The 16641-nt window shown below is 41.4% G+C and overlaps 1 protein-coding gene across 2 annotated transcripts in view; it reads left to right on the top strand.

Annotated features, from left to right (window-relative positions):
- The window catches only part of LOC117746502 (neuropilin-1a-like), a 74614-nt gene that overhangs the window by 41554 nt on the left and 16419 nt on the right, over positions 1 to 16641 (top strand). For both annotated transcript variants that reach the window (XM_034555683.1, XM_034555684.1), the window contains exons 6-10: positions 107 to 273; positions 9244 to 9399; positions 10172 to 10316; positions 12740 to 12915; positions 13029 to 13184. In XM_034555683.1, coding sequence (XP_034411574.1) covers positions 107 to 273; positions 9244 to 9399; positions 10172 to 10316; positions 12740 to 12915; positions 13029 to 13184 — 800 coding nt within the window. The remainder of the gene's footprint in view (positions 1 to 106; positions 274 to 9243; positions 9400 to 10171; positions 10317 to 12739; positions 12916 to 13028; positions 13185 to 16641) is intronic.

The following is a 16641-nucleotide window of genomic DNA, read 5'->3' as shown; positions in this document are numbered from 1 at the left end:
CCATCTTTCCAGGTCAGAAGCTATTGCTTTGTAAAAAGTCATAAAATTATAATCTTTTTAAACTCTTGTTGAGCTCTTGTTAATGGAGTTCTCCTGTCTTTGCCAGACTTTGCTTGCATGGAGCCGCTGGGCATGGAGTCGGGGGAAATTTCCTCGGAGCAGATCAGCGCCTCGTCCCAGTACAACTCCAACTGGTCCCCCGAACGCTCGCGTCTCAACTACCAGGAGAACGGCTGGACGCCCTCAGATGACACCGTCAGGGAGTGGATACAGGTCGGTAAATGTTTTGGGGGATGTTGTTGTTGTTTTTCTTTTCTTTTGTGAAGAATTCTTGTGACGGGGTCCTGCTTCTGGAGTCTGATCTCATCGCGAAGAAGAAACGGCGTTCCTCGGTTTGAACTCGACCGTACCGCGGAGATCTCGCTCACATCTGGTCTGAATATTGTTCACTCGTTCGTAGCACTTTCTCTGCACGTCAGAGGGACGGCGGAATGGCGGAGAAGAATGAAATAAGCCGACGTGCATTATTTATTAATATCGGCCTCTGCAGCACAGTTGACGTAGCGGCCTGAAAAAGAAAGAAACGACCAGTGTTTCATTTCTTTAAACGTATTTGATATCCTTGTCGATATTACTTAAATGAATAATGAGAATAAAGAGTAATAAAGATGTCGGTTCATTTACATTCATATTTTTTCAGACACAGCTCGGGGGGGGGGGGGGGGGGGGGGGGTAAAAAGGTTAATTTAGCTTTACTCATCTTAAGTTCTTAACTCAATTTGAACCTGTGGTTTGGCTTTTGTGCATTAGGACTGGTGTTTTTTTGTTATTTTCTGTGAGCGCGTACACGCAGCAATGAAGAAAAGCGTCAAGATAAGTTGGAAATCTTTTGCACACATGAACAAAGTCAAATCGTTGGTCTGTTTTCTTTTTTTCTGCGTTCGTGAACAAACATGAAGAAGAGTGCCGTTCATCACGTTCAGCTGTGAAATCTGTTTTTCTTTTGGATCCCTCTTAAATTTAGAGTCCTGGCTCTCGGACTTATTTTTGACCTTTTGTAAACAACACCCACGTGCTTTTCCTAGTATGTTTTTGAGACGGAGTAAAACGAACTCTGTAGGTGAGACAGATGGACCCGAACGGTCCTTCTGGAGTCCAGGACTGTCCCATTGTCCAGGACGGGAACTCGTAGAGGAAGACTCACAATGGCCCTCGCAGTAAGAACAGACCCTCACTTCCTTCCTGTGAGGGTTACAACAGGAAGTAGGCAGGAAGTCGGCATCGGCGCTGGATTATGAGCAGAGGCTCTCTATTGTCTGTCTGGGGACTTCTTTTAGCTGCCGGGGCCCTCTGGGACGTCCTGATGGTTCCATAGAGGTTGATGGGTTTATGCTGCGTGGAGAATCCAATACGCTTAAAATATGTAGCATTGCATTCCACAGAAGTTGATTTAATTTACCAACGATGCCTAATGAAATGTTTCATTGTTGGTGGTTCTTGAAATAAGTGATGTCACATGTAATAAGAACAACGTATTAGAAATCGAACAAAGAATTAACGGATTTGGGATTATAATGGATTATATGTTAAAACCATCTTTAACATTATATGGAGATATAGGCATATTTACATAGGTTTAATTTTAATACCTCTAATTAACAGGAAAGCTAAAATATTTGGGCTTGTAAATTAACACATTTTTATTTAGGTTTGAACCCTTTTTCATGCTCGAGACAAGCTTTTTAATACCTTTACCTCTATACTTACTTACTTACTTACTTAATAGCTGAGATCAATCAAACATTGTTCCCTAAGTTAACCATTGACGTGTTCTGGTCCACCTTTGCGCCCGTTACCGTGCCGACGTTGGAACCAACGCTCCTTCTACGCAGATCAAACTTTTCCTGATTTTACTGCTTTAAAGGCCTGGAACAAAAAACATACCAAGTCTGTGGATACTTTTGAAGTGAAGTAAAGTGACCGCATGCATCTGCAGAGGTGAAAACACCTGGTAGAGTTTGCTGAGCTTGGGTGTGCCTCCTCTGCAACAAGGTGCCTCCTCGGAAACCCTGAGCCTCCTCAGCAACACTGAGCCTCCTCTGCAACACTGAGTCTCCTCGGCAACCCTGAGCCTCCTTGGCAACACTGAGTCTCCTCGGCAACCCTGAGCCTCCTTGGCAACACTGAGTCTCCTCGGCAACCCTGAGCCTCCTCGGCAACCCTGAGCCTCCTCAGCAACACTGAGCCTTCTCTGCAACACTGAGTTTCCTCGGCAACCCTGAGCCTCCTTGGTAACACTGAGTCTCCTCGGCAACCCTGAGCCTCCTTGGCAACACTAAGTCTCCTCGGCAACTCTGAGCCTCCTTGGCAACACTGTGCCTCCTTCCCGACTCTCGATGTTTCCCCCGTTCGACTGTAGACATCGAAGGAGGTGATGACTTCTCCTCCTTCAGATCACCGGTCATGTGATTTTGCACCGGTGACTACTACTAAGTCACTCACTCCTAGCAGCTATACCGGGTCCAGTTTGTTGTGTGTGTGTGTGGACGGATTTTTAGATTTAAATATACATGTGTGTGTGCGTGTTTGTGTGTTTCTGGTGTTGAAGTAAAGCTTTGTCGTCAGTCCCTCTCTGAGAAACAGCCGACCGTCCCCCTGCCACAGTGATTTATAGCCTCAGAATCAGAGCTGCTGCCCCCCCTCCCACACACGACTCTGTGAGGCGTCTGAGTTATGACTGGTGTTTTTTTGCTATGAGAATTTTCCATTTTTATTTGATTAAGTGTGGTGCGGGCCCAACTCCGCACAGCAGGGTTTTGCCTCACGGCTTTCCATTCATCTTGCTTGAGAAGAAAATTATGACGTTGTTAATTCTTGCATGACCGCCTCCTCCACTGCAAACACCTCTATTATTCATTCAGAGGCATTTATATTTTATTGAGACTATTTTCAGGTTACTATTCACATTGTTTCTCGGGTGACGCAACCCAGACATTGAGATCATTATTTAGCTTTTGTCATATATATATATATATATATATATATATATATATATATATATATGTAATCATATTACGCACTGCAGAAATCCAGCGTGCATGAAACAGAAAGTCTCCAAAGCTGTCCACATTTTAACGATTGACCGAGGAGTTAACTGTAATGCTCAAGTAGGTCTTTGGCAGTATTTTGATATTATGTTGATATCCTCTTAGATTTAAAATTTTGGACATTGTCATATCATAATATGTCAGAAATGTTGTCTTTCCTGGTTTTGAAGGCTGAATTAATGTTATGAACTCACCCGACTGTACTAGTTGTTATATTATTTGCCTTTACCCACTTAGTCCTTATATCCACATTACTGATGATTATTTATCAAAAATCTCATTGACAGAAAGGTATTTTTGGAGAAAAATATTGATATATGTTTTATTTTCTCCATGTCGCCCAGCCCTATGCTCAAGTATAAATACTACAATGTTAGGTGTGCAGCAACACAATCTCCAAAGTAGAAGGTTGTACAAAAAAAAAAAGGAAATTAAAATTAAAGCTACTAAACTTTCATTTTGTGTTGATTCTGGCGGTCCCTGTGGCCAAAAGCGGTATTGTTTCCGATCGCCAGAGTCCCGTTTAAAAAAACCTCTCATCTTACTGCACAGTAAACTACCGTCTGACAGTCTGCGCTCTCAACCATGTCGTAACTTTTAAGTAACATTAGAAGAACCACTCCATATTAAACGTACGCAGGTAAAATGTCTGTCTTTTAAAAATGCTCCAAAGAGCTGATCAGATACAAACGTTGCATTCGTGCCTCCTTTGAACGAATGTGGCTCCAACATGGCCGCTAGGTGCTCCTCTACAAGTGAATTGACTTAATTGGATCGCATGATGTAAGCCCAGGAAAGGCTTCCTTCCCCTCCCGCCTTCAGGTATTTATAGACGGCCTGCCGTTTGTCTTCGGGATCTGTTTGACGCCACCAGGAAGAGCTCTGCGGCGTACATCTGGAGAACACATTTGGGCCTCGTGTGAGCGGGTTTGTTGTTGTAGCCGGAGCAAGAAGGAGGGGAGAGGGGGGGGGGGGGGACTGAAAGACAAAAGATTCCCCAGAGAGCATTAATAGGTCTCGTTATCCCCAACTAAGCTTCTGGAGGAATGCTTCAGTGAACTTCTAAACCCAGGAAGTGTCAATAACACAAATCAGACAAACACGGAGACGTTCGAGTGAGACCTCGTCTGAGTTTTTGCACCTCGTTGGCTGTGGTCATCTTTGCGATGTGCGAATCGTACATTTTTCACGCAATGAGCGAGTGGAGACAAACCAAAATAAAAAGAGTGATGAAATGAGAGTTATGTCATTCATGAAAGAGCATAAAGCCCCAGAAGCAAGTAGATTTAATTAGCCGGTTGTTCATTGTGGATAGAAACCTCGAGGCCACTAAAAGAAATGAGAACAAAAATGACTTCTATTTTCATCAATGCCGAGGAGTCGTTAAAAGAAGTTTCTAATGAGGTTTAATGGGCCGAGTGCTCCTAAAAGTCACTCAGCAGACACTTAACGATGTGAAAGTCTCAAACAAAAACAATGCTTTGTGATTTTCCTCCAAGTTTTAGATTTAATTAGTTTTCATGCATTCTTTAGGAGACAGGGTTGTCTAATTAGATTGTTGCATTTCTTTGTGTGTGTGGGGGGGGGGGGGGAGTGAAAGACTCAAGGCTGCAAAAAGGAAATATTTCTAAAATCAGAAAAATAAGTCCCACTTTCTTAATAATAGAAAGGTGTCATTTTGAAAATCAGCAATGAACTTTAACGTAAGTTTTTAATAAGTGTTAAAAGTAATTTAAAAGATATCATTCTAGTGTGTCTGTCATTTATGCTCACTGATGGCTGTTTCTGCTAGTTGGAGAAACAAACATGCGTATAGGATTAAGAACCAAGAACGGCATCTTCCTTTATAGTGACTTACACTCAGCCAGAACAAATGGAAAAATAAAAATAGAAAAGACCAAGTTGTTGAAAGTCAACTTACAGAAATAATACCTCCCGACATAACACAAGGCTAATATATAATCCTGTAAAAACGGAAAAAAACATGTTTGTTTTTTTAAGGTTATTTCTTTAGTGAGCACCAAAACATACCAGAGCATTGAGGAAGTTAAAGGAAAACGCGTGCATGTGACTTCCTTTAGTAAACGCTGAATCCTCAGATGAGAATTGAGTAATTGGGGCTCTTTCTGTTGCTATCACTGCTCAGGCAGAGTCCTGTTTTGGAAGGAAGTGGCAAGTTTTTTTCTGTTCAATCTCATTTCGCCACACTTGACTGAATTATGTCTTGCATTTTATTGCCTTCATTAAATAAAAGCTCTAAACGTGACTGTTTTCTGTGGCATTATTGTAGGCGCTGCCAAGAGTTGAGTGATTAGAAGATGGAAGAGCATCTAGCTTCATCTGATAGAGGAAGTCTAGAGAACAGCTGGCCAGTGGATTACTGTCAGAGCCTTTTCCTGTTTAAAGCGGGGGGAACGTCATCAACTCTGTATTCAAACTCTGGAGTTTTTTTTTTTTTTTTTTACATTTTTCATGTTGAGCATTGTGCCCTCGATGGACTGACGGCCTGTCCAGGGTGTCCCCTGCCTTCGCCCTATGTCAGCTGGGATAGGCTCCAGCGCCCCCACGACCCTAATGAGGATAAGCGGTATTGAAAATGGATGGATGGATGTTGAGCATTGTCTGTGAACAACACCTGAACAGTTGTTAGTATAAGAAGTTCAACTTTCAGAGTCAAAGTTTAGAGGGAAAGTTGCTTTGTTAATGTTTGAGAGCATTTTGTGTCATTTTCTCAGCTAAACCAGAATTGAAATCGTCATTTTCATCGTTTTGTATTTAAATAATGTTAATATTCAATCAGCTTCAGTTTTATAGTTAAAGGAATAATACAATTCGCTTCGATATATTTGCAATTTTATCTATTTTTTTATTCAATTTTATTGGCAATTTTATCTGTTTTACATGAGACAACTTCTGATATTTGCATTTTATTGGTTTGGTTATTTCCTTTTCTTAAACTTAACCTGTTTTATAGAAGTTTACAGGGGCTTATAATATTTAAATCTGGAAGCAGATTACAATCTGTTTACAAGCATTGCCCAAAACTGTGGGACCAAGATAAATCTAAGGGTTCATAAGGTGATTTAAAGGATGAGGAAGAAAATATTATATTGCTGTAAGACAAAAAAATGTTTTCTGACCTTTCTCTCAAAAGCCTAAATTCATCTCAGATATATAAACATATTTCTTTGGTTAAACTGCTCCAAACTCGTGTCCACATCAATGACTGAATTAATTAATTTTTTACAGGGTCACAAGCTAAAATGACTGGAAGCCACTTGAATAACTAACGTAACTGTTGATGCTACAATGAACAAACACAACTCTTCTAGTAGCTTGTTTGTATCATTTCACAACAAAACCTACGACGCAATGCTGTGTATTTGTTACATGAAGTGCGTGGTGCGTCCAGGATGGGACGCAATCTCGTGGGAATTTAGATTAGAAGGCGGCCCGGGAATGTCGGGCGAGCGATCCCACGAAACACGGATTCCCAGGGGTCTCCCTGTCAGTCCCGGAGCCCACACGAAACCCACGGGAGGCTATTTTCTGCTTCTGCAGTGGGAGACGTTAAATAGGGGCCTCCGGTTCCTTCCCATGTACACTATGACAGCTGCAGCGCCTCTATCGTAATATAATTACACGCCGTATATTTCACATGCATCCCACATGCTGGAGCGCTGTGTATTTTTGGGGTTGCAACCAATTCATCATTTCTAAACTCAACAAACAGGCACTTTTGTTGAGTATGAATAATAAATGGATTCCCGTTCATGACTTAATGCAGTTTGGAGGAACTTAATGTGATAACTGTACATGTAGTTGAATTAAGTCCCGGCGGAGTATTCTTAATTTAAGATATTTAAGCGTTAGAATATATGTGAATCAGGGATTTAAACAGACCACTGTAAGGCTTCCTGTTATCACTCCTGCTCTCTTTGATGATAACTATCTTTTTACTCATCTTTTTTTTTTTTATTATCTCAGTCTTGCTAAAAGTTAAAAATACCTCGGCCATCTGAACAAGCCCTTTTTTTAATCTGTTATTTAGCCCTAAGATCATAATTTCATGAGGAAACTGGGGGGGAAGTATAGCCACGAGATGAGATAATGTCACTGTAATTTCACTTGAAGTTACTTATCTTAAGAATGGCTTTGAACTGCTGGTAAAAAATATATGCTTACATTAGTTTATTTAATTTGTTTTAAAAGTTACACTTTGTTCCTTCTTTTGTCAGAGTCTTAAAACCCAAAAGAAAATTTAAACACGTTTTATATGGTTGAATTTTTAGGACGTCTGGTGAGTTGTTTTAACAGCGTTTAGTCCATTACATTAAAAATGAGGAAATTCCCCTCAGCCACAAGAAAGATGTTGGATTATTTTAAGCTATAACAATTCATAGAAAACTGGCATTGATAGTCCTTAAACCGGCATTAACAAAACTATGCTCTTGACCATCTCCATGTGGACTTTATGTGTGTCGGCTTCACTGATTTACTTCACAGAATGAAAACAGGACAAGCTAACAGCTAACAGCTGATTTTCCGTTTGTGTGGCATGGAAATCTTAACATTAGTTTGTCCTGGTTCCTTTTGTGTGTTTCTTTATTCTGATTATGAGCTAAAACCTCAGCAAAAGATGTTTAAATACCATTAGTCGCCGTTTATCTGTGTCCACATTAGCCTGCTAGCTTGTCGCGGTAGCTAGCTTGCAGTTTGTTTGAGTTTAACCCTGATGTTTATTTTTTAACCGTGATCATTGACCTTTTTGGGGGAAATGCTTGTGGTTTGTTCTCCCGGTCAGATGATAGGGTGATCACAGTTTCCTCCTTGTTTGTCATTACAGAGATCTAGGATCTGTTTAGATTATATTAGCACAAAACCTGGAAACAGGAAGGGACTGACAGCCAAGAAAAGTAGAACAAACTGCCTCTTTTTATATTAATGCTGTGTTTAAAAGATTAAAATGATGCATCTATTTTAATTCTTGCAAAAGCTTGCCTTATTTACTCAAATTGAATGTAATATGTTTAAAATGTGACTCTTTTCATGTTCAAGAGTATAAACAACAGAGCCAAAGACATGACTACATTATCATGACCTTAATGGAACCACTTTTGTTTGTTTTTTTGGTTATATACTTTGTCCTTATTTACTCTCTCAAAATCTGTTGGTCTGAAACAACCACTTAACCTAGAGGTTTACAAACACACAGACACACACACACACACACACACTTACCACAGGTCACACACTAGATAATAATGCGGGTGGACAACCGTAAAATTGAGCTGGTTCCCACACACTCACACACTCTTCTGGACATCCTTCTGGATCGGCAACCCGGGGCTCAAACCCTCAGCGTATCATTGGGTCAACAGGCTCTAATTAAACACATGACCTAAATCTGCGGTCCACAACCTTTTTTCTGCCACGGACCGGTTTCGTGTAAGACAATATTGTCACGGACCGGCCTTCAAGGTGTGGGGGATAGATATGACGGAAAAAAATGATACGACCGGTGTAACTTCAGACTTCCGGACGAATGCGTCTGTTGTTGTCGTAGTTATGGCAGCTGTTCAAAACAGCAAGAAAACACGTAGCTGAATACCGTATTGTTTAATTCTGTCAAAACCTTCTCGTGTAAATTCTCTAGTCTGACGAGACGTTGTTGAGTCTTTTGAGGAAAAGAGTCCACTCCAGTTTGAAACGTCGCTTGTTGTTTAGCGTGTGTTGAAACAGATAGTTAGCAAATTGCCTTTCCTTTGAAATAAAGTAAGTTAAAATAACACACAATCGACTTTGGCGCAGCCCATTTTGTGCAAACACGTGTCACATAAAATAACTCTGTAGTACAGGAAAAAAATTAAAAACGTCATTCCACGGGATTCCAACTCATATCATGGAGAGGGGGAAACAATCAAATTCAAAGGCATTTTCACAACGCCACGATCGGCGTAGTGTGTGGTGGCGTAGGTATACAATGAAATAACTTACAACACAGTCAGCAGTCGCTCCTAAAGGCAGAGAGCAACCAGAGCAACGTGTGACCACACTGCAGAAGTAAGGGGAAGATCGCCTTGAATCAGTCTGAATCTGTCCATTGACCTGTGTCTTGTACTTTCTATGTTTCCAGGTGGACTTGGGATTTCTGCGATTCGTCACAGCCATCGGGACTCAGGGAGCGATCTCAAAAGAGACCAAGAAGCACTACTTTGTTGGCTCGTACAAAGTGGACCTGAGCTCCAACGGAGAGGACTGGGTCACCGTGAAGGAGGGCTCGAAGCAGAAGGTAGCGAAAAACCCTCCTGTATCTAATATTGATGAGTAATGAAGGACTCTGCTCTCTAATCAAAGGGAAGTGAGGATGGCTGAATCAATGTTTTCAAAGACTGACTGCATTTGGCAGCATGGAAAGTCTCATCAGCAACAGAATGCATTTATTTTGGGAAGAAAACGCTGGTCTGAAAGTCGTCTCTGTGACATCGGTGCAGAGATACATGGATAACCTCCAGAGTTTCTCATGAAGGGACATATTGACGTGGCACAAGTACACATGCTCGCGTCAAACACATCATGTAATGCACATTGAGCAGCCAGTTTCAGTATATTTACTGCTTTTGTTCTCTCAGAGCACAGCAGCTCCTAAGTGGTTCCAAACGACGGTTCAAGTCGAGTGTCTTTGGTCAAACCGGATTCGGCACAGACAAACGCTTTATGTACAGTCAGCTCATTATTACGCATGTTATGTAGCTATTCATGCAGTACATGAGGTACTTTGAATAACAGAGTAGATGTTGCTGTAGTAGCAGTTGTACTAAAAGTAGAATGAGCAGTAGCTGTAGTAGAGTTGTACCAAGAAGGTGCTGCTGTTATGTATAGCAGCAGTACGAGCATTTGCTTAATTTGCAACAGTAGTAGTAGTGGAAGTAAAAGTACTAGTAGTGGTAGTCGTAGTAGTAGATAATTAGTTGTAGCAACAACAGCGTCAGCGATGACGTCGGTAGAAGAAGTAACAAAGTAACAGCGGCGTTGATCGTCGGTCCTCTTTGTGTCGCCCTCAGATCTTCCAGGGGAACCACGACTCGACGGACGAGGCTCGCTCCGTCCTCCCCAAACAGACTCTGGCTCGCTACGTCCGCGTGCGCCCCATGTCCTGGGAGCAAGGCATCTGCATGCGCTTTGAGATCTACGGCTGCAGGACGTCAGGTAGCCACGGCGAACACTTCCAGTACACAAACTCACAGGCGACGCCCCCCCCCCCCTTTGCACGAACCTCGATGCACCGATTCATGTTTTTAAATAACTACTGTCAGTACTGGAATATTTCATGCACATCGCTTCTTAGTTTACTCCCCCACCCCCGTCCTCCCATGGGTTATTTAAATTGTATTAATCTAAATCTTATCTAATCTAACAAACATATGCAGTGCTCTCACACACACACACGCACACACACACACACACACACACACACACACACACACACACACACACTCATGTGATGTATTTCCCTCTTTCACTTCCATTTTCTAAGGTATTACCAATTATGTGCATGATTCATGGTTATCATATATACACACAAAACACACAAAATATATTATATATATATTATATATATATATATATATATATATATATATATATATATATATATATATATATATATAGAGAGAGAGAGAGAGATATATATATATATATATAGATATATAGATATTGTATATATACTCACTGAAAATTCACTATTTGGCTTTTTTTTTCCTGGAACAGAAAACAATAACCAAGACTAAATATACATTATTTAATGAAAAATCCACATTTTAACAATAAATCCACATTTTTACAAATACACATTTTGTTTTTAAGGATCAGGGAACTTTTGCAAACACAGTTACTTTATTAAACTTCCAACTTGTACTTTCACAAATGACCAGTTTCGTAAACATATTATACAAAATGTTACAAAGAGAAAACATTACACACGCTTTTACACACACTAAATGCATCTTTACGAAGGGGAAAGATAAAATAATGTTCACACCTTTATGTAAAAACAACTTGAGTGACAGTTAGGAGGACTTCTTGACAAGTTGTGTCTGTTCTTTTCTCCCGTTAATAGCATTTTCTCACTTTTGCACATCGTGAATCAAACCAACATCTTTTTGGCTGCAGGACGAGAAGCTCCTGCTGCTCTCTGTTGATTTAAAATAATCACCGCTTCCAAGGCGAGCACAAACTCCCACAGAAGGACACCGTTATTCATTACTGAGGAGCGAAGAGAGCATAATGCCGCCTCATTACTCATCCCCCTAACATTATATAAACCTCAGTCCTTGGTGTGCTACAAGCAGCTCTCAGTCGGAGAGCTCCATCACAGAGATATTAGGCTCTAACTCAGAGGAGAACAGGCTGTAAAGAGCTAGACAGGTGATTCGGGAGATAGAACGACACAATTTGGAAAGTGTGTGTGAACCTTAAACCTTATCCTAATTTGACTTCAATTTTATTCAATTTCGGTATTTAATCCGATAACCAAACTGCTAATCCCAAATCAGAAATAATGAAACACGGAGAAAGAAAAGCTCCCTTTTGGCCCAATTAACCCGTTATTTGTGTCCCTGGGAGGACATTTGGTCCTCATAAGCACAGAAACACTGGAACACACACACACACACACACAGGCAGTGCTGAGGAATGTACGTCCTCGGGAGCTGTTGTTAATCCCCCGATGTACCTCGGGAAGCATTTGTCAAACACAAATATATCTCTGACTGTTTGAGTCCGGATATTAGATCTGGCTAGTTGTGGATAATGGACTTCACTTGGCTCGCTGTGTCCGGACCTCTGCGTCCACATATTTTAAGAGTTTAATTAAGTTTTCTCATTCCAAGAAAACAAAAGGCACAGCTAAAACCTTGTTTATTTCCTAATACTTGAACAATAGAGAGGACAGGATGCCTCAAGGTCACATGCAGCATCCCGCCATCAGTAAACAGAGCCGAGCCGTGGCCCCGTCCATTTCTGAGTATAGCGCAGTCACACCAGCGCTATACTTGTATCAGTATTAAAAAACCTGAAATGTTTACGTTACAAGTCACCGTAATCACAGCCAGAAACTGTAAAAACTAAACAAAACAAATCCTTGAACAAATCATGTGCGACGAACACTTCTGTCTGGAAAAAACAGCCAAATCATTTCATTCTGCATGCCAAAAATAAATTGGTCGCACATAATGCACAATAAAATCTGTAAAACAGACATGATTGATTTTATTGTTCAATAGTTCAATACATACAGCATGTGGAGCTCCCATTCTTCTCCAATGTTGGTAACACTCGTGGAACTTGGCAAAAATGTTATTATTATTATTATTATTTAGAAGTAGTATTTAGTAGAGCTGCATGTGAAACCACAAGCTTAAGTCTCTCAAAATGAATATCAGTCCTCACGCTTATACACACATAATAATCAATGTTGAAACCAACTCCACCCGGAGATGTTAAATGAGCCTCTGGTGTTTATACTCTTTAGTTTAATCACTGCAGCGGCGCCCAGAGAGCATCAACTAAAACTGCTGACTCAAGCGGTGACAAGATAAGAACAAAGTTTCTTATCCTCCCCCCCCCCTCAGACTACCCCTGCTCAGGGATGCTGGGGATGGTGTCCGGTCAGATCTCAGATGCTCACATCGGCGCCTCGTCGTACGCCGACCGCGGCTGGGTGGCGGAGAACGCCCGCTTGCTGACGGGGAGATCGGGCTGGACCGGCCAGCAGACCAAGCAGCCCTTCAGAAACGAGTGGCTGCAGGTGGGGGTTCGATACTGAACTATTTATTTATGTACTTACTGTACAATCATTTGTCAGTGAGTCAAACCAACTGTTTTTTTCTTCCCCTCCTTCCTCGTCCTCCGTCCTGGCAGGTGGATCTGGGCCAGGACAAGATGGTGAGCGGCGTGGTGATCCAGGGAGGGAAGCACCGCGACAGGAACGTCTTCATGAAGAGGTTCAAGGTGGGCCACAGCCTGGACGGAGACGAGTGGACCGTCGTCAAGGAGGACAACACCACCAAGCCCAAGGTTGGTCTGACACCATCCACGCGAGACGTAGCTAGTTCAACCTGCGGTGGACACGCATGGAGTAACATTTACAGGAAAAAGGTTTGGATGTCCAGTAAACCTTTTTCAGAGTGTTTCAGACAGAGGATGAATGTGTGAGGAAAATAACATTAAAGTATGGAAATATGTTCCAGCAGAAAGCCCAAAATAACAGCATGAACCTCACAATGAGCACGATATGTCCCCTTTAAGAAGTCGATGTGATACGGGACCCAATCTGTGAGTAGCACTTTTAAGATTTGTGCAACAGCAAGATGTTGTCCAACGAGATGCGACGCAAATTAGAGACTGTTGTTGTCATGTTTTTTTTTGTTGTCTGCACACTCGTAGCAAATAGTATCACATGTGGGGCTCAGGAAGTGCTGGGGGTAGGATTTAGTCTGCGTAGCATACCGTCACATTTCGATGGCCGAAGAGCAAAATCTGAAAAATGCACTTTTTTGCAGAATGCTATTTGTTAAGGATATCCAATACAAAATACATCAAGAAAAAAAGAAAAATGCAGAGGCTGCTTTCCCCCACTTTCCCCGGTTCATTTAGCAGGTTTTGCCATCGATTTATTTATTCATCATCTCGCTCGCTGATTGATTTATTTTTCCAAGTTGTGTTTTTTAACTCCATTGGAAGTTAAACTTGTTGATGGCTGCAGGTGTTAAAATGATTGTGTTAATGATTCCTTCGTCAGCTACCTTGTTTGCAACGCTTTTGCCTCGACAACACCACAAAATAACATCGATATGTAAGATCCCACCTGAATAACCGAATTAATGGGATTTACTCTCTAAAATCTCTCAAAGCTGCCACAATCCGGACCAGGCGGAGAGAGAGAGGAGCTGATGAAACATTAATTTAATCATTCACTGCTTCACTGGCCCCGGGTTTCACCTCTCGGGTAATATTGTTAGAGGTTGTTCGAGCCGTATGCAGACTCTACTCCGGGATAGAAACATTCAATCATCTCTTCAAGTGGAGACAAATACAGAAAAGGTATAAGATGATATCTGATGAAATGAGGCTTTTATTGATCGCCCCCCAGGGGGGAATTCAGGTGTTGCAGCAGCACCAAAACTGGAAGTAAGTACAGATGAAGTGAAATAAATAAATAATAATAAGAGGTATATACATCTAGAATAAGAAGTAAACATAGAAACTCTAAAAGTTACAATAAAGTAAACCTTTGAAGACAACTGTACGTGATTGTAAAAAGGGTTCTTCTGTTCATCTGAGAACATTTTCCAAAAGTGAACGTGCATCTTAAGGCGGTTCAGTTCCTTCAGAATAAACAGAAGAAGATGTGGTCGAGCAATGCGAGGGCAAGAAGACAATGCCGTACCGCTCTGCTTGATTGACGACTGATTTGTTAAAACATTTTATTCATTCGTTCAGCTCTGAAAACACCAGTTCTAACCTCCTCTTGGACGATTCAAGCGCCTTTTGATTCTGATCCCCAAGAGCAAATGTGTGTCGTTGCATCCGAGGGCCTGTTTCCTCTCGTTGGTGCGACTTCCTCCCGCCTGTGCGTCCCAGATGGCAGCGAGGAGGACGGGGTCGACCGTCAGACTCCTGCTGATTTGCCGCAGACGGAGAGCTCGCCGCTCCTCCGTCCCCTCGCTAGTCCTCTCTGCTCTTGTTTCCTGTGTCTTTTTATGTACGAAATAAAAATAAAAACTCTTCAAAAAGACTCGACGAGGGAGGCCCTGGCCGGTGGACGAGTGGAAGCACGTCTTGGCTCGCACACGGACAACACTGTGCACGACACATATGCTCGTGCATATAAATATGAGTGAACATGCACATGGGAGCCGGTTGGTCATCTTAACCCGGAGCATAAGCACCACGCCGAGAAAAAACGGATACCGTAGTACATGTTGAGAGTAACAGTGACGACCTGAATCCAGGCTTGTCCTATAGTTTCATAAACTACATTTAAGCTGATGTATCAAGGTTATTTTACCCCTTAAGTAGGTTTCATTATTTATGTTCTTCAACCAGGTTTGTCCCCACCCCCCTCCCCCCAAAAGAAAATTACGATTCAATTCAATGAAACAATGTTTTTCGAGGGAAACCACGTGTTCAAAAAGCGAGAGGAGAAGGTACGTTCTCCTTGAAATGTAATTGAAAGTGCAGTTTACTTGTATGGGAAAGTCATTTGGTGCGAGACATGCAGGGTTGTGTTCATCACTCAGCAGCAGGTCTGTCGACAGCACCTAGTTTTAAACAACGTTCGGGGTATGAAGTGCATTGACATTGAAAAATATTTAAACCTTTTCTTTCTTTTTTTTTACTTAAACTTATTTGTGCCTGACGTCGTCCCACACAGAAATACAACAACACAACTGAAGCGTGTCTAAATGCATTTTACACATTCCATAATTTCCCCCAAAACATTTATAGGAACTCCATGACATGCAACATCTTTATTTTCTTCAAACCTAAGTAAATATAAATGCTGAATTCATTTTTGGCTCCACAAGAGTTATGTTCCCGTTTGGTTTTCCCAGAAATGATGTTACGTGACTCACAGTTGGATCACCATTAACGCAGAACTCTAGAGAATTAAAAACATTGTTTTCGTCTTTTAAATTACCAGTAACACCCCAAAATCCCTGATTTATTGATTCAATTAGCATTAATTCTTAAAAACTGTTGCTTGAAAACTATTTATTTTATACTTACTGCCAAAACACTGAACTTTACTGTAAACATGAGTCCATCAATGCATGACAAAAAAAATGCTCATTAAAGAAAAACCTGTACATGAGCCAGAGTTAGCATGAACGGTCCTGAGCCAGATACACAAACCCTAAAAACTGAATACAGCAGAATACATTTTTATCTTTTTGTGACGGAAATCACTCTCATCTGCGCTGCTTGTTGGACTCACGAAAAAAAGAAAAAAAAAAGACAGGATCTGGTTCAGATTTCCTGGCTTTTGTCTTTGTTTTAGTTTTTTATATCAAACTAACTGATCAGAAGCAGACTTGCATCAGGGCAGAGCCTGTTTAGTTGTCGTCGCCGTGGTTTGGCTTTGACTCCGCAGCACAGTTTCAACAATAGCAGGAAAGAGCGGATTTATTTGGGATTTACCAATTAATCATTTACATGTTGGAGAGAAAAACATCAATTTCGATGAACATACAGCCTCCACTTGCATACACGCTAGAGCGGATCTCTCTTCTGATAGAAGAAATATTTTGGTCGTTTCACATTCTTTCACTGGTCTTCTTACTCAAACTCGAAGGTCTTTGAACTTTGTTCTTCGATGACATTTTTAAAGCACATCTTCTGAAAGTCTACGAAAAAAATCTAAGCGAACAACTATTTGCTGCTGGAAGTTGCGCCACGTTGGATCCGACAGAGTTTGCCAACTTTAGTTTGGAGCCTCACATCAGTCGGCCATACTTTAATGTTAATTAGA

Source organism: Cyclopterus lumpus, chromosome 17, assembly GCF_009769545.1.
Source record: "Cyclopterus lumpus isolate fCycLum1 chromosome 17, fCycLum1.pri, whole genome shotgun sequence".
Classification (NCBI taxonomy): Eukaryota; Metazoa; Chordata; class Actinopteri; order Perciformes; family Cyclopteridae; genus Cyclopterus; species Cyclopterus lumpus.
This window is presented reverse-complemented; position numbering and strand designations above follow the sequence as displayed.